At 44.6% G+C, this 26,894-nt stretch overlaps 1 protein-coding gene across 2 annotated transcripts; it reads right to left on the reverse strand.

The window, feature by feature from the left end:
• Positions 1–352: 352 nt before the first annotated feature.
• On the reverse strand, positions 353–25,914 carry mxd4 (MAX dimerization protein 4). 2 transcript variants are annotated; one of them, XR_003984848.1, is made up of 7 exons: positions 25,663–25,914; positions 24,936–25,035; positions 21,059–21,088; positions 8,685–8,799; positions 8,042–8,189; positions 6,815–6,977; positions 5,438–5,572 (listed from the first exon to the last, which is right to left on the reverse strand). XR_003984848.1 is itself a non-coding variant. In XM_030425097.1 (6 exons), the coding sequence occupies exons 1-6, from the start codon at positions 25,724–25,726 to the stop codon at positions 5,406–5,408; spliced, it is 639 nt and encodes a 212-aa protein (XP_030280957.1). In that variant the 5' UTR covers positions 25,727–25,904; the 3' UTR covers positions 353–5,405. The 2 variants fall into 2 exon arrangements, 1 of the variants encoding a protein (XP_030280957.1); XM_030425097.1 differs by lacking the exon at positions 8,042–8,189 and having other exon boundaries at positions 353–5,572; positions 25,663–25,904.
• Between the last annotated feature and the right edge of the window lie 980 nt (positions 25,915–26,894).

Here is a 26,894-nt window from a genome sequence, read left to right on the forward strand (position 1 = left end):
TTTCCACGTATACCAATTAATCATGTATTTATTTTTATCTATCTATCTAAATAAATAAAATACTATTTAATAAAATGTACCATTTACCAATAATGGTTATGTTATACACTATTATATAAGTGTTTTCTCTGCCATAACAGTGTCAGTAGATGAACTCTGACCTTTAAAAACGACTTAATATTCCAGACTACAGCTCAGTTTCACAGCTGCACAAACCAAACAGGAAGCCGTGTTACATCTGCATATCCCTGCTGCTTTGTTCAGTTGAAGGCTGTCACGGTGCCGTTTCCCCCCCACGAGGAGCAGCGTGTAAATCTATACATCATTTAACAGACAATCAACAGGCGGCAGCGACTTTATGTATAAAACATTTTAATTATATTACAATGAGAGAATACACAATACCTTCAAGTGTTTGCTCAAATGTAGCCAGCACCAGGTAGTCGTGTACACGCGCTCACACACAAAACAAAAACAAAAAAAAAAAAGGAACTTATATAACATCTTCTGAATGCATATTACACATCCACTAAAAAGGAACATATTCACAGGTCTCTGGCACAGAACTCTCCCTACTCCCCCCAAACAAAGTCCCCACCGTCCTCCTTCTCAACTAGCCAGCCCGCCCTCCTCTACAACCTCCGGGTTCTCGCTGGTACAAACGATGAACCGTAATGCTGGTGTGACGCCCGATACACAAAGATGCAAACTAAGGAGAAAAAGACATTAAAGGCTTGGAGTCCGGAAAGAGGGAAGCTGACCTAAAGCCTACAAGTAGTTAAAGCTATCATCTGAAATCACATAAAAGGAACTAATCATTCAGCGTGGAAGGTTTTAAAAGTGACTATTTATTTGGCAGGAATAATATTTCTTGGAAGTCCGTGTGTTGATTTTGTAAAGCACCGTCACTCAGCAGGCTGAGGCAATGGAAGGTGTGTGATTTCATCTGTGTGCACAGGCTTCTCCGCCCTGAACCTGTTGTCTGCGCTTCACCCAATTTCATCCCCACCGCCCCTCCTCCTCTGCCTCGGCCTGCTGACTTCTCTCCCCAAACACCACACTGTGCTTTTGTGCTCTAAAAAAAAAAACAAAAAAAAAACAGCACACATAAAGTAAAAATCTCTGTGCAACAGCGACATGAAAGTAAATCTCAAACCTCGTCTGTACTCAGTCTGAAGTCAACAATCTCTAAACCGAGCCCCCCCCCCCCAATCTCTCTGATGTCCCTTCAGCTACTTGACGTGAATGTTTCGCAGTAAAAGAAGGAAGCGGTAACATCTTCCGTTGCCTCTTCCAGGTGTTTTTAAAAAAATAAGAGCAACTCTGACAGACTAAACAGCCTCCAATAATTGGTACAATCTCTGCTTTAAAAAAAAAAAAAAAAAGAAAATAACTTTTTCCAAGGCACATCATTAAAAGAATTTCCATAAACACTATCCGTCCAGCATTCAAACTAAATGTTACCAGTCAGCTCATTCTTGAGCATTTTCTTTTTTGTGCTATGTACACTTTTCAATGACGCCACTGAAAAATTATAATCTCATATCTGGCCACCTCGGCTCATTCCCATTCACTCTTGTTGCTTTTTTTTTCCGCTGGGGAGGTTCTGTGCAAGAGAATAACTTTTATGCCATTGATACGTGTTTACCGAGTTGTTCATTTTTGACCGCCAAACTGAAAAAGGACTTTTTTTTGTTGTTGCTACAAACAGTCATGTATAAATCCTTTGACATGAATGTAAACTCTCAATGACAGAAAAAGAATAAAAACAGCTTCTCCAAATAAAAAAAACTAAAGAAATCTCGATTTTCTTTTTTTTTTTTTTGCCCTCCTGCAGTGTGTGGAGAGAGTGCAGATAGGAGGTCAAATTCATCAAGATAAAATATCGAGTTGGTCGCAAAAAAATAAAATAAAAATAAAATGCACCACAGAGTCAAAAGCAAAACCACCTGCTTGTCTTTTTTTTTTTTTTTTTTTTTTTTTAAAAAACCCTGCCCGCCCACCCTCCCCCTCAGAAAAGCACACGATGGTAAATATTGCTGTGTCTCAAGAGGTCCCCTGATCAACGGGTAACACTATTTCTGGGACGGACCACCGGGAGCTGCGGAGGATAACACCTTAAGCTGCCATCGATTGGATTATTCTTTATATCGCTCCTCTCCCAGTGACTCCCAATTGAACAAACACATACTCAACATACAATAATAGTAAAATGACAAAAAAAACAAAACAAACATGCGCTTCAAGCCCAGAAGTTTTGAACCCCGTCGGTGACCATCCGGGGCGACTGGAAGCTGCCATGGGAGTTTACCAGTGTGTGTTTTTTGTTTTTTTTCAATAGATTTTTTTCTGCGACAGAGGCGGCACTGGCAGACGAGCGGGCGTCAAGAGGGCGGGGAGTGCCTGGATGAGGGTGTTCTACAACAGCGGCTTCTCAGTAGAGACCAAAGGGGGCTTTTTTTTTCGTCTTCGTTCTTTTTTTAAAACTTTATTTAAAATGAGGTCTTCTCTTCAAGTGCCCCCCCCCTTCCTTGCTCATGGAAGTGTTTGGCATGGTGAGGGGTCGAAATGGAAGCTTTCAGCCCCGCCAGAGGACGAGAAGAGGGACGAGGGGGAGGAGGAAGGGGGAGTGTGACCTGAGTAGGGAGATGGGAGGAGGCGGAGGAGGAGGAGGAGGAGGAGGAGGAGGGAAGTCGAAGGCTCACCAAGGCACAGAATGACAGCAGGAGAGTCACCCAAAGGGAGAGGGGCCAGTGTATCAGCTCCCCTGCCCCCACTCTCCGTTCAACAAGCCTGGCCTCATGTCTGTCTGTCTCCCATATATATATTTATTCATATACTGTATATATATATAGATAGATATACTCACTCTTTTTTGTCTTTTCATTACAAGAGAACATTTAGGAAAATATAATACAAAATTTAATACAAGAAATATAGACTACACTGGCTTATATCACTTTCAGTGACGCGTAGCTTCTTCTGTATGCAAGTTTTTTTTGTTTTTTTTTTCTTTTGAGTCTTTTATTGAATTTTTTTTTTTTTTTTTTTCTGGTCAGACCTGCCGTGGTGGACCGGCCCTAGGGTTTGTGTCGGGGCGCCAAGCTCAAAGAACTGCCACAGACTGAGGCCTTAATGATTATTAAATGGTCAGAGAGCTACAGAAGCGCCTCCTCCGTCAACAGTGACTATTGTGCATGAGTTACAGACGAGTTAGAGAAGAAATTGCAACCTACGTTGGTCTTCAACAGCGCCCACGAGCTCCGGGAACAAGCAACAGAGAGAAAATAAGATCACTCGCCTCGTTATAGAAATCAAAAGCTCAACTGCGATTAGTTTGCGAACTAAGCTACAATGAACACCACCTTTTTTTTTTTTCTTTCTCTTTTCGCATTTTTTTCTCCACTTTCACAGCTTTGACTTGTTGATCGGAACAAAAAACTAAATCCAGACACACATGAGTGAGTGCTGCATGAAAAAGCAACGAAGCTGCAGAGAGATGCAAATTGTGGGTGAACGGCGTCGCGAGCGCAGAGAAGGGATCCATTAGTGAAGGAATAGAAAAAGGAGAACTGCCCCTTTTTTCTGCAGGTCCGCTCTCCGCGGGCGCCGTCTACAGGGTAAAAAAAAATAAAAAATAGTCAAAGAAAAAAGTCTCCCATGACACCTCGTGGTCCATCAGAATCGTTTAAACACTCAGAGGAAGCACCTTCCCCTTGTATTTATTGCTACATCAATTCGCTACTGAGGAAACACAAGATTTGGATCAATCTCTTCAGGAGTAGAGTTTTAGTTCTGAGGCAACTCCTTTTTTTTTTTGGATTAGTAGTCCATCCACACCATAGGGTGGTATAGTGTAGTGGTCAGTAGTGTGGCGTAGTGGTTAGGCGGCCCAACCAGAGGGGAGACGTGAGGGTTTGGACAGTAACTGTACATCTATTTACACTCTGTCTTCTCTGCTACAGCTCTGTCACTTTTTCAGCTCGTCTTTGGCCAAAGGTCGGCCACATCTGGTGATAAAGACGTGACTACGTGTGCCGAAGTAGCTGCTGGAAAAGTCTCACTTCCGGTTACGTGGACACAGTCCTAAAGAGCGGAGAAATTCAAAGAATACTTTAACATTTTTGGGAAGTTGGCTCATAAGATTGTCGCCACTCTCATGTCTGTTTGCTCAAATCCGGCTAAAGCCAGCAGCTGTTCAAGCGAAGCTCAGCGTAAAAGACTGGGAACGAGGGGAAACGTCCAGCCTGGTTCTGTCCAAGATTTAAACGAATTCACCACAAAAGCCCACATGTGTCTTGTCATATCTTGTTTGTTAAATCCATACAAATCCATTTAAAGTTGGCTATTTAACTGAGGTTTACACGCCCAGTTGTTTCTTGGCCAGAAGCAGTGACTTCCCTCATAACCTCCCGTCAAACAGCACCTTGTAGATTTTACACTTCAATTTATTTACGGATCAAACAAGCAAGCTATAACGTGCTAATTTGCGAGCTTTCTAAAGACAGAGCCAGGCTTGCCCCCCCCCCCCCCGATTTGAAGTCTTTACGCTAAGCTAAATTGAGCTAATTGGCTGCCAGCTTCAGCATCAAATAAGTGGTAGTGATTTTCTCATCCGACTCTCGGCAAGAAAGCGAACAAATACATTTTTCCCGAAAATGCCAAACTGTTCCTTTAATCTTTAACCATTTCTCAGCAGTCAGACTGTCCACAGCTACTCCCGCTAATCTTGTGTAAAGGAAAGATACTGTGTGATGTAAATAACTGTTTGCTGCATTTATTGCAGAACAAACCGAAGTGCTTTACCTTCTACATCACAAACGTTGTGCAAAAGCCTTGTCTGTGTGTTACTGCCTCATAGAGAAGACACGAAGCTTATATTTTGTTTTTGACCTCTCTTTAACTCACTTGGTTTCTCTCTCTCTTTTGCGCACACACACTCAAACACACCCTCTCTCTCACACACACACACACACGCACACACACATCCCTTTAAAAAAAAAATCCTGATTAACAAGTCAAAGCTGTACACCACACCACAGAAGTCCCCATCAAAACCACAAATTCTACCCTCCCCCCCTTCTCTCTCTCTCTCTGAGCCTGCGGCAACACTAGGTAGGGATTGTGAGGGCAGCGGGAGGGCAGGGCGTGTCAGGAGGGGCAGGTTCAGGCAGGATACAGTAGGGTGAGGTAGGGTCAGTGGTCAGGAGGGTCAGGAAGGCTTGAGTGGCATTTGAGCCCCATGTGCTTCCTGGAGAGCCGGGGCCAGGAAAGGAGGAACAGATTCAAGGTGTACCGCCGTCGTGGACTGGTCTGATGTCGGTAGTGGGCAGCGTTGGCAATTGCAAATGGTTGGGGAGGGAAGCGCGGGGTCGGGGATGGAAGCTGTATGGCCGCGCGGTGTCTTAACAGTGGTGCGGCTGCAGTCTGTGGGAATGTGTGGCTGTGTAGCTGGTGTCGCTGGAGCTGCTCTGGAGGCTGTAGTGGTCCTCCTCCTCCTCCTCGCCGTCGCTGATGCTGTCCACGCTGTCCGCCTCGACAGGGGTGAACTCCATGCCCTCGATGTCCACCTCTGCACACCATAAAAAAAGAAAAGAAAATACACCAGGTTATTTCCAGTACTGCTCGAAAACGGAAGAGAAGGGGGGAAATGTTTATTTCCACCCAACTGTGGGCATGTTTATTAGGGAGCCCGCTGCGCCTGTGGATTAAACCCGGATTTAGGCAGCCATTAACTCTGGGCGAACAGGCAGATCTTTGTGCTCCCACGGCTAATCCTCATCCATCGATAAACAACTGCATGTGTGTTTACCTCGTCCAGGATTAGTAAATATACTGTAACAGTCCGAGCTAAGCACATCAGGGGAGTCCGTGACACCGGTGTGCAGCACGTTGCACCCCTCCAGCTCAGGTCATGGTCAAAAGGAAGTGGATCATACGACCATATGAAGTGTTTGTAGCCGTTCTGACAGCCACACTCGATCGTGGAGGGGTGAGGCAGGATGAGTATTGGCCGACACAGATCTGATACTTCTGCACCGAAAATGTAATATTATGTTTTTAAAACCGTACCCTGCTAACCCTGTACAAGTCGCTAGCAGTTTATGGATATCGACGTGGCACGCATTTGGCGCGGAAGGCTTCTGGGAAGTAGAGTGGTCTCGTTTCTAATGAATAAATTACGTGGTGTCTGATCAGTGCAAGGACTCGTTTACTCGCCAGTACAGATTCCGGCCAACCTGCACCAGCCCACAGCAGACCAGATGAAATGTAGCCTCCTGTCATCAGTAGCTAAAGGGCAGAGCTACATTTCTTCACCTGCAGTCCGAGGTGTTAACCTCTGAACCCGGGGCATCGCCTGCAAACAAGGCCCGTGGCTAATCATCGAGTTGTTTTCACTTGGATCACAGTGAGCCTCAGGGTTTTATCAGGGGACAGCGAGCGGAACTCAAAAAGCAAACAGCTCTGACTGGGTCTACATTGGATGTGAAAGCCCGAATAGCAGTTATTTCCATATATACTGTAGCTGCAGGGTATACAGTGTACGCGTCAACCTGAGCCATACCTTGGTCGTTCCTGATTTGCATCAAAAGATTTTACATTTGATTTACATGTCTTAGTCACATAAAGGTCTGACCACAACAATGCCCAGGGCTGTCAACGTGATACAGCACGGGCTGCACATGGTGAATTTCCGAACGCTTCTTGAGTGACAACCCTTTCTCTTGACTGAAGCTACATTTCCGTTTAAAGTGTTTCAAAGTATGGCACGCCGTCTAAAGTCCGCTTTACTTCAACATTCGAGTCAGCGTACCTTGCTCTGAGTCGGTAGAGATGGTGGAGCCCATGCTGTCGGTGCGGATGCGCTCAACGGATCCGGACACAGAAAGCTGCTCCAGGCGGCGTTTGAGGTAGCGATGCTCTCTCTGCAGCTGCTCCTTCACGTTTAAAGCCTTCCTGTCCTGCTCCTCCAGCTTCTGCCGTGACACACACACAAATGAAGGAGAGGAATCAGCGATAAAGCTCGCTGTGCCCAGACATCACCATCTTCACTCTCTTCTCTTTTGAAGGGTTCCACCAATTTTACACATTAAAGAGTGTTCAAAGGTCTTGGGGAGTACTGCCGCGTATGTGAAAAAGTTGTAAAAAGTTTATGCCACGTTATTGTCACTTACATTTATCGCTGCACCAAAATAAAACAAAAGAAAGACATGTTTTACACCCACACACACACAAGGCTGACACCAGAAAAAACTACCTACGTATATATAACCAAATTTTTTTGTACTTTGGGCACTTTATCCTCCCATAAAACTCTTTGTAATAACACCATTTAAAAGTGTCGATGTACATTAAAAGACAACAAGTGAGCACAAGAATACGAGGGAAGATTAGCATATTGTTTTTGAAGAATCATTTCTGTTGTAAGGGGAGTTCATTCCAGGTGCTGTTTGTGGTGTTTCGACCTATAAATGTACAGCCTTATGAAATCGCTTTTGTTTTCTATCATCTCCTGCTAAAAGACACAAACGAGAGCAAATTACAACATATACTAAGGAAGCAGCCATGGTGCTGCGTGACGTTTGTAGGTTCGAGGGTAAAAATAAACATCAAATCTTGTGAAGATTTGACTCAACTTGGGACTAGATTTATGCATATGAAAGTTTTCGGTGGTGAATCAAAGCGGGGCCTCACCCCTCTCTAAATGAGAAGACTCAATAACAGCTACAAGAATTAGCGGAATCTGTCTGAGCAGAGGGGACACACATGATAAACAGGAAATGAAGGGTTAAAACTCGCTACGTCTGGATTTTCCACCAACCGCACTGTTGCTGCTTGTAAACAGCCAGTTCAGTACAGCTTGTCCTAAACTGCACTAAAGATTTATAGCCCATCCTCTGTGTGACGTTGTGCATCAGATAATGCTCTGCAAACGCTGATGTTCAAAGTTTTGTTGAGCCCTTAAAAGTGTCTCCCATGTCTCTCAATGTGAGCAAGCTGCAGCAGTTAATGAACCGTAGAGAGGAGGAGTTTAACAAACCTAACATCCAATTATGTGCTTTCACATATCTGAAGATCAGCCACCAAATGTCCTGCATATTCCACTTTGTTGACTCGTTTGTTAGGGTTTTCTTTTTTTCCCCTTCAGTCTTGGGAGCAATTTTTTTTCTGGCAGGCCCTGAACCGCTCTGATTGAAAGATTAGACAACAATACAACACTTAAAGAGGGCAAGGCAGAAAAACCAAACAGCTCAGAGAAACAGGAGAAGCAGAGCGTGAGTTTGCCGTTTGTGAAGTTTTTTTTCCGAGGGGGCCTTTATCTCGTTTTTCTTCACACTAGAGCTGCAACTGACAATTATCATGCCTCTTTAAATTATATTTCATTGATGGATTTTATTTTTTATTTTTTTTTAGGTCTGACAACGTCTGAAAATAGTAGTAAAGAGCCCTTCATAACAGGAACATCTTCAAATTGCTTGTTTTGCTTGAAAAAGAAACCAAAGATATAAAGATAATTTGAGGATGATTTGAGGTGGAGCCAGCAAATGTTTGACATTTTTTAGTGAGCGAATAATAAATCACGGCTCTGAAAGGCTAACTTCAAATCAGATATGTCTCGAGCATTTTTTCTTTTGTATGGCTTTGGGGTTTTGGGTTTTTTTCTTTGGTTTTGTTTGAAGTACCTTGATGTGCATCTTGGCCCTTTTCAGCAAGCTCAGTGTGGTGTGTCTCGTGCTGTCTGGACCTAAAGGCACCAGCTTCTTCAGCTGCTCCAAGTACAGCCGTAGTTTGGCACGTCTGCAAACACACAAACACAAGGGTGAGTCAGCAGACATCCACCAGCAGAAAAGTGAGAAGGCACCTACACAAACAGACTGTCGAGAGCTTATCCCTTATGTCCCTGAAGGGCAGAAACAAATACTGTTCCTCTTACCCTCTTGAGTGTCGTATTCTCCTCTTATGATGGAAAACTGAGTACTACATGATCTGGGTTGATGCTTTGCTGGTCTGGTTTCACTTGTGACTCTGAGGATTGTGTGTGAGAAGCTGCACGTTGAACGGGTTGAGGGAAATCAAGAGTTTTGCTGGTTACACATGTTCAAAAGCGTTGCAGAGGCTCCGGCGAACCACGTTTTAAATCCCTGTGAGAGTTTTCCTACTCTTCCATCTTCCCTTTTCAACTTCAAATTGAATTACTTTTTATCATATCACAAGTTCCAATGGATAAATAGTCTGAATCCCATGTTATTTAATTCAGAGCAGCGTGATTTGAGGGAGATATTTAGATCTGCAGAATGGACAGAGATTTGACAACAGGGGCCTTTCCAAACGCCGCTTCAATTTCTGTACATGAACAAATGACTCAGGATCTCACTCATAAATCGGACACGTTATGGAGACTCTGAAAACTCAAGTTCTTCATTTTCACTCAGTCGTTCGTAAATGAGGATGGGGCGTGGTTCACCACTATGAGAAACACATGATTACCACATGGGCTTTCGTTTGCAAATGATCGCGCTCCGTTTTTATTGACATTTTACACATCATCCCAGTTTTTTTTTTTAGAATTGGGGGTTTGTAGTTGCCAGGTGCCTCAGTGCAACCTACTGACCTCAAAGCAACAGAGGAAGAGTCCTTTGACCCACAGCGACCAGGTGCAAAAATCATTTTTGACCAAAATGACAGCCATGAGAAGTTTCTCATCCGCTCTGGTCGCTCAAGACGCAAACTGTGGCCTCGGCAAACCCTGCGTCCCTGCCAAAGTCCTGCAGGCCAACAACCCTGGACCCTCACGAGTAAACAGCTCCCTGGACGCAGCATTTAATTCAGTGATAGCGACGAGAAGGCCAAGTTAACTCCGGTGCAGCCGCTGACTAACTCTGCATGGATATTGCGTGTTATTTCAAAGGACTGCTTTTTATTTACAACATTTTTATCAGCAGATTACCCTCCCGTCTGTCCTTGGTCCATTCAGATTTGTTCATAAAGGCCTTTCAATCATCCATTAGTCAAGCTTGTCCATGAACCGTTCCTTTGTTCTGAGCTAGCCTTCCCCCATTTTCTCCCGTTCCTTTGGCTAACTCTGTCTGAACGGTAAACAAACTCCAACAATGCAAGGTCTCCACTGGCCATCTCTGCAAGCACAATAAACCTAATCAGAGAAATGAAGCTCTCTGGGGCCGGCAGCAGAGCAGAGCACACGGGGGAACACAGAGAGTACACAAGAACACACTCTTTACACATGCACACACACACACACACACAAAGTCTTTTCCCTGTTCCTTTTTCAGGAAGGGCGTCGCCTGTGTTTCCCACATAGAATAGGACCCTCTCACTAGCCCCGTCTGTTTCAGTTAGAGGTCAGCAGAGATGGCCTTTGGGCAACAGGAGAGTCTCAGTGACTAAATATCATAATCCTTAAATGATACTTGCATCTTTCATTTCCTGGGATTTGGCTGTAGCTATAAAAATTTACCGGATTTTTAAATATATATATATATATGTAAAGAGGATTAACAAAAGTGCACTTTAAACTATCTCTACCTCTCTACAGGTGCATACAGGCGCTCCCAAAAACAGGGCGTGTGACAGTGCTCTTGGTCTTTTATTTCCTCCTCTCCCAGGGGGCATGAGCCGAACCCCTCCGCTCCACCCTGCCAACACCAACACACCCCCATCCCACTGGAAAACAAGTGTCTTCTTGGGACAGGGGCGGGGGCCCACCTCCAACCTGCCCCAGTCGAGCCACATGAAGCACTTGGACTCTGGCCAGGGGAAGCAGGGCAGGAAGGAGCTGGGGGTCTGGGGGAGAGCGAGGAGTGTTTTTTTGGAAGGGAGCGGGGTCCGAGCTCGTGGATGACTTTCACTTGGGTTGAAAAAAGGCCTCTTTGAGTGCAGTGTGCTCAGCTGCACCAGGCAGCGCTCCACACACATCATCCAAAGGGTAACTTGAGCCAACGGGCCACCATCTTGCACCCTGCTCCCCCCGCTCTCCCTCTCTTGTGATGAAAAACAAAAACAAGGCGTTCCCCTGAATACTCTGCCTGACTCCCCTCCTCCCCTCCAAGAAAACTCTGGCGTTTTTTTACGGACTTCTTCATCACAGGCCTCACCTGTGTGCTCACCACATATTTTACCTGGCATGCAGAGGGACAGAAATGTGCACAGATGCACTTTCACCATTGCTTTTACCACATAAAAACAAACATGAATGTCTGCACTGTCTGGTATTCAAGCCTGCAGAAAATACCACTTCTTTTCATCACACCTTAAATCAAAAGCAGACAACTTGCTGCTCAACAGCCATGGCGACCTGGAGGAAAACCATACCCACGTTTTTTTTCAAGAACAATTAAAATCCAACCGAAAGGATATTATGGAATATGCCATTCCTAACAGCTGTCCTCTAAAGTATCTCAGGAACACTAAGGAGTTTACACGATTAAGGAAATGTAGCTTCTGGCCAGCTAAAAAGGTGGGATAAGATTGAGCCTCTAGAGAGAAATGGCTCGATATTATGATTTGAAAAAAAGACATTGACAATTCTTCTATATTACACCATCGATGTTGCATCAAATTCATACTCAAAACAAATAGGTGGCAGCGCATCGCCAGAGTTAGCGGTAGGCTTCACCCCCATAAAAAATCCTGTACGGTTTGGAAGTACTAACCCTTGAGCAGGGACTTTTTGGAAGGTTAAATACTCCAGAGGTTCCTCATTTCTGGGGAAAGTTACGTCGTGGAAATGTGGCGTACAGTACGACAAATGTTGCTTTTGGTTTTTGGTCATATGTTACTAGTTTCCAAAATATAAATATTAAAAATAGAAATACCAACTCTTTAGTGGCACTTTTCTCTCCCTGCTACCAAACTGCAACTTCTGAATCGACGTCAACAAGCTCTTTCTTTTAATTGTTGATCTACTTAAACATTTCTGTCACTTAAGTTTCAACAAGCCTAGGCTGAGCTTCTCTTGCAGATGAATTAACACATTAACACATCTCCCTTTCTATCCAAAAGCTTCATGTTTCTGATGCATATCAATAAGACAGGACCCGGTTAAACCTGGCAGTGTGTCCCTGACAGCTCCCTCCCAGCAGCACACGTTCCCCTGTCGAGGGAGACACACTCGCTTTTTTTTCCTTTGAGTGCACACAGCAGATTTGGAGCCGGGGGTCAGGACCCTCCCTCCCTCACGTTTGTTATTCCTGAGCCGAGCCCTGGTCACGCAATGTTTATCAGATTGCCTCAAACAGCCGTGCAAAGTGTGGCACCAGATGAACGTGAACAGCAGCGCTCAGCCCACGTGGTTCTGAATCACATCAAATTTTCCAATTTGTCTGGCTTGAAAATAGGACGGTCCTTTCATATTACAGTCATGAATAGTGTCACAGTGCGGGACTATTTGTGTGGAGTCACACAAGGGTTTGTAGTGAAGGCAGATTCCTGGCTCGTGTGAGTCAACAATGTACAATGGACAGAAAGGTTCAAGATAGGTGTTTTTAAAACTCAAACAGTCCTCATTTTAAGGCAATTTTCTGATACACTAGTAAAAACTTGTGCACTGTTGTGAGCGAAAGCGGCATTTTAGCACTGAAAAGTTATTGTGACTTTGCTAGAAATTAAAACCTGCAAAAAACAACAACCAAACAAAACAGCCCGTAATTTCTCCGCAGCTGAGGATTTAATAGTAAATCTGCAATTTGATTTGCTCTGCAGTCGTGTCTGCAGGGAAGTGACCACCTGACCGTTCTCACGTGCAGAGTACCACGGGATGATTCCTGTCTGATCTCCGGCCCTCCCTCCCTCCCTCCCCCCTCTTCTTCCCTCTCCATCGGTGCCAAAACAAAGCGAACGCAGAGGAGAGGGAGAGCAACAGAAAGTAACTTTTGCTCCAAAAGCTGCACGCTTCTGACACTGGAACGAGCTGCTTAAACTGCTGACTTACGCTCCGAGGTTACTGGGTGCACGACTCTCACAGATGTGCTGCTCACACTTTGGGCCTTGGGAGAACCGTGAAATATCTTGTTTTGCTGCTTAAGTCAAAAGCGAGCAGTGTATCTGCAGCAGCCTGCGTATAATGAAAGGACAGTTATGTGTTCTGCACCAGTGAAAAGAGGTGACCGTGACCAGTTTTCACAGTATACACACACACACACACACACACACACACACACACACACACACACACACACACACACATAGACAGATCTGGGATTGGAGATCCATTGGTACACAATGAGCTGCAGGGCCTGAGAAGGCAAACCAGTGCAAACAACGGGCCTTCACCCCTCGCTCACTGCACTGTTTAATGAGCTCGCTGCAGCCCGGCGCATTCCTCAACCCATACGCGCAGGGCCGAGTGGCTTGTCTGGCGAGGAGCCAAAGCCGCTAAACTAAGGTCAGAGGTCATCAGCAACACCACGGCAATGTTTCCTCTCGCCGCCAGAGCTGACTTGGTCTGTTCCCCACTGAGTCTAGAGAAAAGAAAATGCTATACCAGGCCCCTGGTGTTGTTTTGACTCGAGCCCACGAGACACCAGCGTGAGGGATTCACTGCCTGGCCTGCTCGGCTTTAAGCAGGAACAATAGTGACTTAATCTAAAAATGCAATCTATCAAGTTGTCATTTGACATCTCCAAAATTACTTTAAGCCCTTAAACTGTGTTCTTAAGGGCTTAAAGGATTCCGGCTCATTGCAATGTGGATCCCATTTTTAAAGTTTGGGCCAGAGATCAGAAAACACGATAACATCGCTAAAAAAAAGACGTCTGATCTACTGTATTTTCCTACTTATAGGATAACTTGCAGTTCGGATGTTTTCACTTTAAGTCTTACCTCCGAACATGCTCTTTTTTAACCACTAAGTTGGTTCAGAGCCTGCATGAACATCTGGCTGCATCAGACTTGCTGTTTCTAGACATCAGCAATTAACTTGGTGAGTACAGTCTTACAGTTACAGATAGAAATAGAAAAAATGGTGCTTCTTTTCCCTTAAAAAGAAATCCTCACCTTTTTTAGTAATATCTCACTTTTTTTATTCAAATGTTTTTTTATTTTATTTTTCATTTATCACTTGACTTTTCGGCAGGATCCAGAAACAGCTTCCCCGAGAGCAAAAAACATTATGCATCTGGCTGCCTGTTTACAGCGCTGCTCCGTTATGTGAAGTGAAAGTGGGGGCTGCGTTGCGTGAGTGTGGATCACCAAGTTTGAGGTGGTGGAATTTGGGGTTGCCAGTGAAGTGGCTCCACATCTGTCTGGCAGGTTCCTGGGGGAGTACGACGCAGATGGAGGGACCCTACCCAGGGGCCGGCCGAGAAACACAGAACACACACACACACACACACACACACACACACACACACACACACACACACACACACACACACACACACACACACACAGGGCCTTTCAGCAGCCCTTCATCAGTCACTGCCCTGCCCTCTACATGCTTACATTTAACAGATTTCTGATGTGCCGTCAGAGGGCAGAAAAAGAAGACGAAACTGGCAAAGCGGTTTGCCGCGCCCCCGTCGTCTGACACACCGGAGACACACAGGGAGTCACGAGAGGCTTTTCTCACGCTGATGCAAGTCGAGCTGTATTTGTTTTCTGTCGTCGAGGACGCCGCACCCACCTAATGTGTGCAGTGACAACTGTGAGGCGAGACAGACAGATACAAGTCCCCCCCCATAAACACATTCTCCTGGCGGCAGGAGCATGGAGCTCGTTCTCACATGACTCTGCGCTCACACGCAAGCGGCAAACAACCACAACAGCAGCAGCACGCAGAGGGAGGGGCCTGCTTACTTCACAACTCGAACGAGCGTGCTTTCCTGGTGATTAAACACAGGAAACTGCAGAATTAGTTAGCGCACTTGGTGTAGTAGTATTTCCACAAAACAAACTGGAATTTCCACTGGGCATGCAGGGGGATGCCTAGCAATTAGATTCATTTGAGTTTTTTGGCGTGTACTGAAACGATCCCCTGTGAGAGAGAGCGGATCATTACAAAATCCCTTCCTCAGCACAGCCGGTTTACACTGGTGTTAACAGAAAAACAGATGTCAGATAGAACTTAAAGAGCCGAGCGTGTGAGCAAACAGAGGGAGGGCTGAAGAAAGGTCTCCCTGTGCATCTCTGAATCATTTCAACACAATGTCAAAATGACAGACCTGGACATTAATTGCCTTCCGCTGAGTGTGCACCGAAAAGTACATCTGCACACGTCGGAAGGACTAGCAGAGACAAGTTCAGCGAGCTCCATAAACACATTCCCCTGACGCGGGGAGCTCGGGCTCTATTATGAATCCCTGTCAGTGATTAACATGTAGGAATCTGGTGGCATGAGAGGATGTTTCCAGCTTCCATGTTTAGTGTAAAAGTTTGTCTGTTTACGTCTGAGAGGAGGTGGGGTGGGGTCCAGTCTGAGAGTCTCGATACAAAACAGAAGAGGAAACATTTCGGCTGCGCTAAATTATCCGGATTGTGAGCCAAAAAGCTCACAAACTGCTGTTGTGGTATTTGAAGCTAAAACCAAACCAGACAGAATAAAAGCAGAGGCGAAAACAGATTGACGAGTGACAGACCGCCTGCAGCTCTAATCCGCTCTATCAATGCATAATCAAACAAATATTCGCTTGTGACTCCCCGCTTGCCAAAAACACAAGCGAGCGCCGAACGTGGAAGCGGGGCATTCAGCTCGGCCCGCTAGTTATGTGACCCCCATCCACCCACCAACTCTCCCCCTTAAACAGCCTCTCTTACTTAACTCTGCATTCCAGCGTATGTGTGCATACTCCGCTGACCTGAATTTCAGGCTGCATGCTCGACACACAGAGCAGCCACGTCCTACACTGCCTCCCGTTGCTCCCTTCGGCAACGCTCAAGAATGTCTCCTCTTCCCCAGGCTCACACAAGACCTGAGAGACCCCCAACCGTTTTTTTGCTTCTTTCTCTAATTGTCCTCCCTTACCCTTCAAACCTGCCCCAAAGCTGTGCACGCACTTTGTTATTAAAAGTGTGTCCTGTGCTCTTGTTTTTTTTAGGAGCATCAGCTGCTTTGTGGCGTTGAAACAAGTTTACTGACACAGAAATGTGCAGCACCCTGCAGCGGCAACACCTGAGAGGGAGCAGGAGCGCTCTCACCTAAATGTAGGTCTACGCTCTCAAATATCTGAGCGTGAGCGAACAAATAGCCTGTGAAGATCCTCCACAGGCCTTACGCAAGCACACAATCGTCAACAGACAGTGTACATACGTGCAGCCACGCTGAGATCGTGGCCGGGCGTGACCTGAGCAAGCCAAAGAGAGCTTCTCAGCGCCCGGTGACCTTAGGGTGGAGAAATTCCACATGTGACCTGAGCTGCTGACCTCCAGCTGTGGCTGGTTTCTCGACTCTTTGTCCATATACAGCAGCCTCTCAAGAGTTACAGCCCAGACTGTCCTGAGGCCACGTCCACCCACTTCAGTAGACGCACAAGAACAGTTTGGACAAACCCAGTCTGACGTAAGGTTGGGCAATATGACGAAATATATGAGGAGAGGATAGAAATGTGCCGACCAGTTTTTCCACACGAGCTAGCCTTGTATCAAGGCTATCATTTAAAGGTCCAGGGTGTAGGACCTAAGAAGCTTTACTGGCAGGGATTTAATATAATACTCTTTATCATGTCTTTATGTGTGCTTAATAAGCTAAAAGTAAGAATTAGTATTATTTTTGTTATATTTATATCTCAATATTAAAGTACATATACCTTGCTAGCGAACTGTACCCATATGGCCACCTAAAGTTGACTTCAACTTTAGTTGAAGTTCACTGATTTCATGTGAAACATACGTGTCGCCACAGATTACTGCCTGGCCTTCATGTGCCTTCATGATCCGAGCATGTACAGAACAACATTCATCACTTTGGATTATAAACTGCCTATGCAGGCACTAATGACTCCAGGTCACCGCGCACACACGTGAGGAATGTAACTGACAGTGTGGCGTTTGAGGAACTACAAAACCATGCGTGCAATCATGTGAACGCCACACCGAAAAATCCAAACTGGAAGGAATAAAGAAGCCTTCTACTTTGTTTACATAGCTGTCTGTAAGAGACAAATGTGACATTTAACTCTTTAAAGAATGCCTTTGTTTTTTAAAAGCAGGATGTTGACACAGTATGACCTTAACTTCAGATGACTTTACAACAGTTGTGCAGTTTATAATGCACATTAAAATGCAGATTAACAGGATTAACAGGCCCATCAAAGCCCGGCCTGTCACAAAAGAAGATTTATACCTCAAAAGAGAAACGGGCACAGATGAGTTTTGGCAGGAGGGCCAGAATAGAGCGATAAAGGCCTTCTGTGAGGAGCGAGCGCTGCCTTTCTCCTCCTTACTGCCTCAGGTTTCTGCTGACTCAGATACTTTTTAGGGGGTGAGAAAAGAGAGCCACAATGAGGAGAAGGAGGGGAAAAAAATAACAGAAAAAACAGATGTGGTCTCCGGAAAAAGACGGAGACAAAGAGAGAAGGCATGGAGGTGAAGTAACAGGACGGCTCTCCCTCCCACCGACACAGCGTCATAACTCAAACAGCTCAGTGAAGTGCCCGGCCTATACACACACACACACACACACACACACAGGAGCTGAGCTTCACTCGAGGGGAAGGAGTTCCTCGAGGCCAAATAAGTCATCCATCACAGCTGGGAGTACGAGACACTGGGAGAGTAAATTTAATTAGAGAGAAGATTAGACCGTGACAAACTGAGTGCCTGCTCCTGTGGCCATGAAGTGCATGTAAATCTAAAGTTAAGTTCGAAAGGTGTCACGCAGTTGCTGCACATTATCGGTCGTCTGGCACACACTGTAAGAGGATCCTGTTTGTTGAAATACATTTGCAAACTTTGAGCATCATTCTGGCTCATCTCAGAAATGAAACCAAGAGCACCTGACAGCCATAGGCGGTGTCTGTGTCTGGAGAGGTAAAAATAGAAACCCTAAATCCTTTTCTCAATTGAGGGAAGCAGCACGAACATACCAGATACCGAGGCCTGACGCGGCTGGACTCAGGTTTCCTGTAAACAGGTGATATGTGGGAAAACAAAACCTCTGCAGTTTCATAATGTCTTGGCGTTTCAAGAGAAGGAAACTTGTGGCATGGAAGAGTCGTCATAGGCACGATCGAAAGCGGTTGAAGTCAGAAATGGGAAGGAAGCAATGCCGGCGAGAACAACCACACAGTAGCAATTGGTTGCACAGAAACGTCGAGCTGATTCTGTGCAGCCGATGCAATAACAAGAGAATAAAAAAGCAGCAGAGTCACCCTCGAGATGGTCTATACAGAGCTGTCACAGCCGCACTTGGGCTGCAGCAGATAAGCGGGTTATGTCAGGACAGGCGACCCAGTGGGACGCTGCTGGCACCCGACCAGACGTCTCACTCTGATAGCAGGGCACAAATATATGCAGGGCGCCTCCTGAACGGCTGCCAAGGCAGCGGTCAGTTTCATGGGACGACACCTAGCATGCATAAGAGGCTGATGTCCACAGGAAGAAGATAAATTTAGGCAAGAAAACATATGAAAGCTGTCACATTAGACACTGACGCCGGCTTAAAATGGACAGATGAGTCAGAGGAGGGCTGGGTGTCAAAAGACTGTATTGAAAGTCTGGTGAATTTTGACAAACTTCAGCTTGTATTGTTAGAAGAAAAGAGGCTTTGTCGGAAAAATTATGATATTTCTGAAATAATTCTGATATTCACACAGAACATCTGGTATCAGCTGCATGTACACTCATCCTTACATGCAGGACAACATTCGTAAGCCACTATTTGACTATTCATAATAAGGTCAGGGCCTTCTGGCGCCTGAACCAGACATTCATCAGTCACCTTGTTTGCCATGTGAACGTAGAAACACAGGGATGGCTCTGTGCTGCACAAGTGTGAACCAAACACACCGACACATGACCAAACAAAGACAGTGAGTCAGGACTCAAACAGCAGCACCTCCCTGGAGTGGTGTTTGAGGGCGTGAGGGAGGTCGAGCTTTTGGAAACGATACCAGAACTGCCGTAGATTAGACGTGGCTGAAGCTCATAGCAGATGCACTTTAAACTGGTTGAACAGGACGGCTAGAAAAGGAACAGAGCTTTTCTTATGAATCAGCAAGAGACGAAAAGAGATCAACCGAGGATACTGAAAATTCCTTTGAGTACCATACCAGTAGGGCCGGAACAAATCAAATGTTTCACTTTGAATCACTCTCTTGTACACTTTTTCCGATGTTCAATAATTTGCTCTCTATGGCTGCATTTAACACATTTTTAGGTCATTGATTAATCTGCTCCTTAATTTCACAATAAATCAAATAATCATTATATGAAATGCAAAATTATTGTGAAAAACACCCATCACAATTCACCAGAGCCCAAAGTGACGTCTCTCGAATTGCTTCGTTTGTCCGATCGATGGTCCAAAAACCCCCACACTCTTCATTTACTGTCATGAATGACAAAGGCAACAAATCTACACATTTAAAAAGCAGCAAGTGTTTGACAAACTTGCTCAAAAAAATAATCAAATGATTAGTCAATTATCAAACTAAATGTATTTTGATCATCTGCAGCTCTATTGATAACTAAATTGTAACAACACACTGAAAAAGGCCTGTTGCACATCCTTTGGGTGCTTGTTTTGTTCAACCAAGATCACAAAACCAAAAGACTTCAATACACTTCATACAAAACTAAGGTAATCTGCAAAGAAAACCACTCAGATTTGAGGAGCTGAATAAAACCAAACTAATTTTTGCTTGAAAATAATGTTAAGATTATGTTCGATTCATTTCCATTTGGGGAACTTGGATCCCAGTGTCAGTGTCTGTCATTACGAATAAAGAAATATTGCCATGCAAGCAGTGCAGTGTGACCTGCATGTGTTTGTATTCTTATTTAAATGCTTCCATCATGGCCAAAGGAACAGTGAACAAATAAGAGAAGTCATGCTTTTACATGACACAGTGCCAGATGTTAAAAAAAAAAGTATTCTCTGAAAACTTGTGGCTAGTGATGGCAAAGGAAGTGAGTAACCTGATTATGGAAGAATTTACTGGCACTTGCATTTGTCAGTTTGACTGGACGTCACTTTGCTGGTAACTACGACCACACCCGTCACCGGACGGTGAGGTAACTGTCGTGTCTCAACACCTGCAGTGTGTAATAATCAGCAGGGGCCTTCTCTGTCTCTCAGGTCAGGGAGGAATATGTCCGTACTTGTTTCTCTCTGCACTACAACACATCCATAACTCACTCACAGACATGTGACTGGCAAACCCTGATCGTTCGACGTGGTTGACAGTGTGTCATGCACACACGGCCCTGACACGCCCCTCTCAGCCCCTGCTCACATGCTGATAGTCACATCAGCTGTTTCCTAAATCCTCTGTAACTGGCAGTTAAAGAAAAAAAAAAAAAAAGCTTTGAATGACCTTGATGCAAAAAAGCACCAAAGAAAAAAAAAAACCTGTTTTCTGAAAGCAGCTCTGCTTCTTTGTATCAAAGACGGGCTTCTGCTTACTGACAAGAAACCCCTTTAGATCTGTACAGTCACCTCCCCTGTTGGTGAAGTCAAAACAGAGCAAAAACAGACGTCTTTGCCTTTAATGAGCGAGAATATCACATCACCACGAGCTGAAAAAAAAAAACAATGTTTGTGAACTGGAGTAAGATGCATGAGTGCGCACGTGCCGTCTATGGGAGAGGGCCAGATTTGTCCTGCCTCCGCTCACGGCATCAGTGTGGGCCGGATTATCACATTACTGACAGGATTCCCTCTCTATACAAGGTTAACGAGCTTCATCCGTAAAAGATGAAGACAGATCTAATCAACATGAGGGTGCTCTTTGAAATCAGCTTATTATCCATTTTCAGACACAAGGAATTAATTGATTAAATCTCTTTAACTGCGCTCAGAAATGTCAGGAACTCAAAAGGGTGCTGGGCGCATGCAAATCGGACAAACGTGAGATAGCTCAAAGGGTCGCAGATTTCACCTTACCTGTGTTTCTCCAGCTCGTTGTGCGACGATCTGAAAGGACACACAGACAAAGGACGAGGATTAGCGTTGGGTGCACCAAAATACTACACAAAAACTTCAATTCAGATGAGAGTCAGGATGCGGTGTGATGAATAATCCCAAGGTGAGAGGCCTGGTTAGTTAATGTTTTGATCTCAAGATGAGACAGATAAAAGTAAGAAGTTTGAAAGAAACAGGAGACCTGAGATTAATTTGGGAAAAAATATGTCAAGACATCAAAGAACTGTGTCGATTCGTCTCTGGGCTTCAGGCTTCAAGGCTTTTGAATGTTGCTTAAGCTGCTGCTGTAAAATAAATTTTACCCTGAGAGAAAATTTAAATAACAGGTTTTATATGCTGCACAATCGTTCAGATTTGCGGAGGATTAAAGTGCAGCCTGACCGATGTATCTGTTGGTCAATATTGGCCTATCACACATATAACGCTGTTGGTGTATATGTTGCTGGATATGCACAGATATATATATTTTTTGGGAGAGATGTTTGGAGTCACTTAGACTTTCCCTGTAACGTTCACTCTGTCTATGCACTGGTGTCATTTTTGACAATAAGGTTTATGGTTAAACTGTAAAACATCCTGCCTCGGTTACATATTTTTATCAGGCCTTAAAAATAAAGTACTGGTCTTGCCCTAGAATTAAGGTCACAAGCACCCAGGACAAGGGTGGAAAAAACAGAGCTTTTTAAATCTTTTTCCATGTCTGTGTGACATCTGTCAGATAGTGTGAGCAGAGGGCAAAAATGACCCTGGGAGACAGAGAGAGAGAGAGAGAGCAGTATCTGTGACACTGCACAACAATCCCCCACCCTGCACACACACTCTCTCTCTCTCTCTCTCTCTCTCACACACACGCGCAAACAACACACACACACACACACACACACACACACACACACACACACACACACACACACACACACACACACACACACACACACACACACACACACACACACAGAGCTGGTGTTGCTGCACGCAGCGTGGACGCAGGATAAAAACACACTCAGACGTCTGGAGGCCGAGACGCTGCAGAATTCCTCAGCGTGTGGGCTATTCCGAGGAGAGCCCCCTGTCCTGATGTGCAGCGAGGGCACTGCAGTCCATCTGACACAGGCCCTCTGTTCATGAGACCGCCATGGATACCACCACGGCAATAAAAACAAAAACAGCAACAACAAAAGGCCAGACAGACAACAAGCCTTTTCAGATTTTTTTCCGCTGTTTGAGAGCCCTTGTGCTCATGAAGCAGTGGTTCCCACAGCTGTGTCAAGGAGACTTCTGCACGGCAGAGAAAAAATAAAAAGGCAGGTTACAGTTGAACGTGCAACTTGGATTTAATGTGGCGTCTGCCGAAAAACATCCCAGAAGGCGCTCGCGATGTCGCACTGCTGCGAATAAACTTGATCCAAAAAGGGCAACAGTGAGCTTTATGTCATCATGCAGGAAGTTTAGCTATTCAAACGTTTTTCCCTAATTGGGGAAACGCCCGAGTCAAAGCACAGGGCATGACCAGGAAATCATACAGCAGATTGACAAGGAAGAGAATGCACATGGTTAACACACACCTTTACATGTTATGTAAAAGAATGATGTGGCATGCAAATGTCTCTGCTGTCATAAACTTGGCCCTGCTGATCAAAGGCCTGTGAATTAGCCTTTTATCAGCCTTTTTATGGAACACTGCTCGTCCTCAGAGTACCTCGCATATGTTCTCCCACATTGGCAGTGAAGGACTTCATGGATCCAAAAGAAGCTAAGCAGGTTTTTTTCAAGTCATCTGCTCTATTTATACTTTTAGTTTCATATCTAGCGTGACAAGGAGGTTCAGAAGAAAAACTTCTGTCTGTCTTTTTTTTTTAAGGAACATTTTGATTTAAGAGCAGTCTACAAGTAGGAACAAAAAGGAATCTCCAGCAGGGTTTCTTCTCTCTGTGTGCAGACTTTTTTTTTTCTCCACATGCTCTGAATATTGCACCATGGCAAAACATGTTATCTGTCTTAATTTGCAGATTTAAATCATGACATCAAATGCTGAAACACCAGTTTTGGCATCTACAAAGCGAAGCATTGTGCTACTCAACCAACAGCCAGCTCCTGTTCAGCTGAAAATACTTTGAAAGTTCAAACATGAAATGTGTTTTTACTTTACTTCTCCCAGCATCCTGTTGATGTTTAAAAAAAAAAAAAAAAAAAAAACTGCAGGAGAGCATAAAGGGAATTGGAGAATTTGCCGTTGGAGCAGTCACTAGAAGAAGTTGGGGGGGAAGCAGGCCTGGTGCTGGTGTGTGTCACAGTGTGTAAGTGTCTCTTTCAGCCACCACACCCACCTGCCACATCGCCACACACACCCTCACACACACAAACACACACTTTAAAATAATTGTGCTCCTCTGTCAGAGACTGAATGAAAGGAATGTGGAGGAGACTGCATCGTCATTCATAACAATATCAGTTTCAAATTCACAAAAGTCTACGCCTTTAAAGGGAGTGTTTATGACAATAGTGATACTATGCCGTACGCGCACTGACGTAACTCACTACTGAGGAAATACACTGTGCTTCCCTAAACTAATATTAGCCAACAGGAGATTTGTCTTTTTCATCAGACCTTGACGTGCTAGAGCTCTCGGTGATGAAACTTCACGTAAATGTTTCAGGAGAATTTCAACGAAAAGAAACATTGACGGAAGAATGAGATGAGAAACAATCCTATGAATGGCTATTTACATGTAGCCTAGGATGTAAAAGTCCCCATGTTAGGGTCATGTGACTTCAAGAGAAAAGGGATTCATGATGAGGTCGCGCCCAACATTGATCCAATCAGTTTCAAAGAAAAACAAAGTGAAAGAAAGGCTTAATCAATTAGTAGATGGTAAGATAATTGTTGACTTATGCATGATTGTCAGCCAAGAATATTTTTAGATCGTTTTAGATTGAAGGTTGGACAAATCAAGGGATTTGAATGGGAAATTCCTTTTTTTACCTGATGGGCAAAACAATGAATTGATTCATGGATAACATAATTGGCAGATTAGTCAATAATGTTTACAATTAAAAGGTTAACATGCGGAGGTTTTAATAACCTTTAACCAGCCATCCCAACCCGAAAGTGAAACTCATGTCCTCCTGTATTGTTTTATGGCCTTGCAGCAGTATCTGCAGGCTGTAACAGCACATGAATGGGGTCAAACTCTGCACGAACTCCGCCTTAACCGCACTCTAATGAGGAGAGAATGAGAAGCAATAATTCGATCTGAGGTGGCAATGGTGCAAATCTAAAAAAAAGGTGGAGGAGGGACACTTTCATCTGACAACACACACACACACACACACACACACCAAAACCCACATGAAAATAAAAAGGCATTTCAAAGCTCTGCTCTGGTGTTTGAGTGATAACCGTGTGAGACAGGGTGCAGAAATGAAAGGTTATTATACGTCCATGTGTGTTTTCTTCGCTAGGGGAGGGTTTGAGGTGTGTGAATGTGTGCGAGAGAGAGAGAGAGAGAGAGAGAGAGAGAGAGAGAGAGAGAGAGAGAGAGAGAGAGAGAGAGAGAGAGAAAGAGAAAGAGAAAGAGAGAGAGAGTCTGTGTGAGTGTGAAACAGAGAGAGAGTGGGAGCAGCAGAGTTGACAGTGTACGCGTGGCAGTGTTTATTGGACAGACCAAAACAGAGAGCCCAGCCCAGGCAGGCAGCAGAGACATGGCAGTGTGCATGAAAACAGCACTCCTGTTCCACTTATGTGCGTGTCTGTGTGTGTTTTTTTTTTTACCCTATAAGGTGAATCAAATGGTGGTGGTGTGGGGGGGGGGGGGGAGACAGTGAGAGTTATATTTACCTATTGTTCTGAGTTTTTCTGGAAATTGGCGAGGCTTTCGTTTTCTTTCTGGAAAAGTCGCTACTGTACGGTAAAACAGACGCATAACCGTGCTCTGCCTCTATGGAGAGAAAACAAACAAGATACATGTAAATGCACTGTGCACAGAATAAAGCTGTCAGTGAGTCACATAGCAAAACATGACATGGCTGGGAGAGGCGCAGAGGAGCGAAAAACGTGATCGATCACCAATAATCGCTTCCAATACATCCATGCAGCCTACACCCGTTGTCTATTATTTCACACGATCGAGGCCACATGAGCTGATTTTTGAAGCATCTGTCATTTCGATAACAGGCTCGTATTTTCAATGTCACTCTTGTTTACTCATTTCCGACGAGCTAACGCACGAAACACACTGCGTTCTGAGTGAGCACAACACACGTCCCGTGTCAGACGTGCAGCAAACACAGCTCATAAACACATGACACGCTTCCAATCCCTACAATAAAGCTGTGCTTCTCTAGCATACAGGCTACCAGGTCCACTTTGCTCCCAATCGCCTGCCCCATGTCCCATTGTCTGTTAAGTGACATCATACCTGCACTGTGTCCGGGCACGTTAAAACTTTACACACATACACACACAGAGAGAGAATATTAAGCTAGCTGCTATCCTTAAAAGCTCCTTTCACGAACTAAACGTTAGCTTAGAAATGCTGTCAACTTGTCAGTTAAGCTTGAAATACCTCTGTCTCTTCTTTCCAAGTACTCTGCAGCCTCCAGCAGAATTAAAAGAGAATTAAGTTCCATCTTGTAGTTGTCTCGTTATATATAAAAAAAAAAATAGAAGTAGTCTATTTACACAAATGTACACGTCATGAAGTAATGGAATGGAGGTTTTAAAAACTGTGTCACAGCGATGTATGAGCGCTGCTATATTCAGTTCTGAGTCTTGATGACTCCAAACTACAGTCAGTATCAACAGCACCTAACTAAAACTCAGGGGAGGTGACTGATCGCACCTTTGGCCAATAAGAAAAGCCTGCGGGCGGGCTCTCCGCGTGTGTCTCAGCCAATGAGCAGGCTGAGAACGGTGAGGCGCGATTTGATTGGCTTGACAGTGTAAAAGTCATCAGGGACATACCCTAGCAACAGCCCGAGCGGCCCGCCCCCTCCGCAGCTGAGTGGTTTGACACGGACAAGGGCGGCCTCTGATTGGCTGGGATGAATTCCGGGCGTGTGTCATAGTCGAACTTGGGGTGTTGTTTAGTTGCCAAATGTGATAACTTCTCAAAAAAGTACGCTTTTGGATTTGGAGCGTGAGTAAACTATATTCAGCGGCCAGTCAGACAGCAAGGCTGTTACAATATACGTCAGCTGTTTCCCATAAGAGAGTGTGACATGGCAGAATTACCCACAGGGTTTGTGTTTTGTATTCACTTCCTGTCCAACTCATCATGAAAGTGTTGTGTGAGGCTGCAGAAACTGAATTGGTTTGTGAGCTCTGCAGGTATAAGATGAGCCAAGGCACTAGTTGCATGTACAGAAGAATGGAAAACTTGCAAGGTAGATTTTACACAGCTCATTTGGAGAGGCAGTTTCAATAGAGGTTGCAGCATTTGATCTTTTGAACTTTTTCGAACAACCACATCTAGATCTGGGACAGAGCTGTTGTTCTGCAGCTCACAAATAAGTTTCAGGTTTTTGCCATTAAGTCCTAAACGTAGTTTTTTTTTCTAGTCTTTTGCTAGTCATTAAGCATTTTTCACAAAAAGTAATGCCATTTTATGATTTTAAACAGAATTATATATTTGCATGGGTAATAAGTGCTCTAAAAAAATATTTTTCAGTACTCAAAACACAACTTTGAACAATTAAAAGCAAAACTTTAGTTGTGTCTCGGTACTGTATGTTACTACTGTGACACAGAACTCAACTGAAACACTTTATTGGTTCATCTACAACAATTTTAGCGAGT

This window comes from Sparus aurata, chromosome 1 (assembly GCF_900880675.1).
Source record: "Sparus aurata chromosome 1, fSpaAur1.1, whole genome shotgun sequence".
Taxonomy (NCBI): Eukaryota; Metazoa; Chordata; class Actinopteri; order Spariformes; family Sparidae; genus Sparus; species Sparus aurata.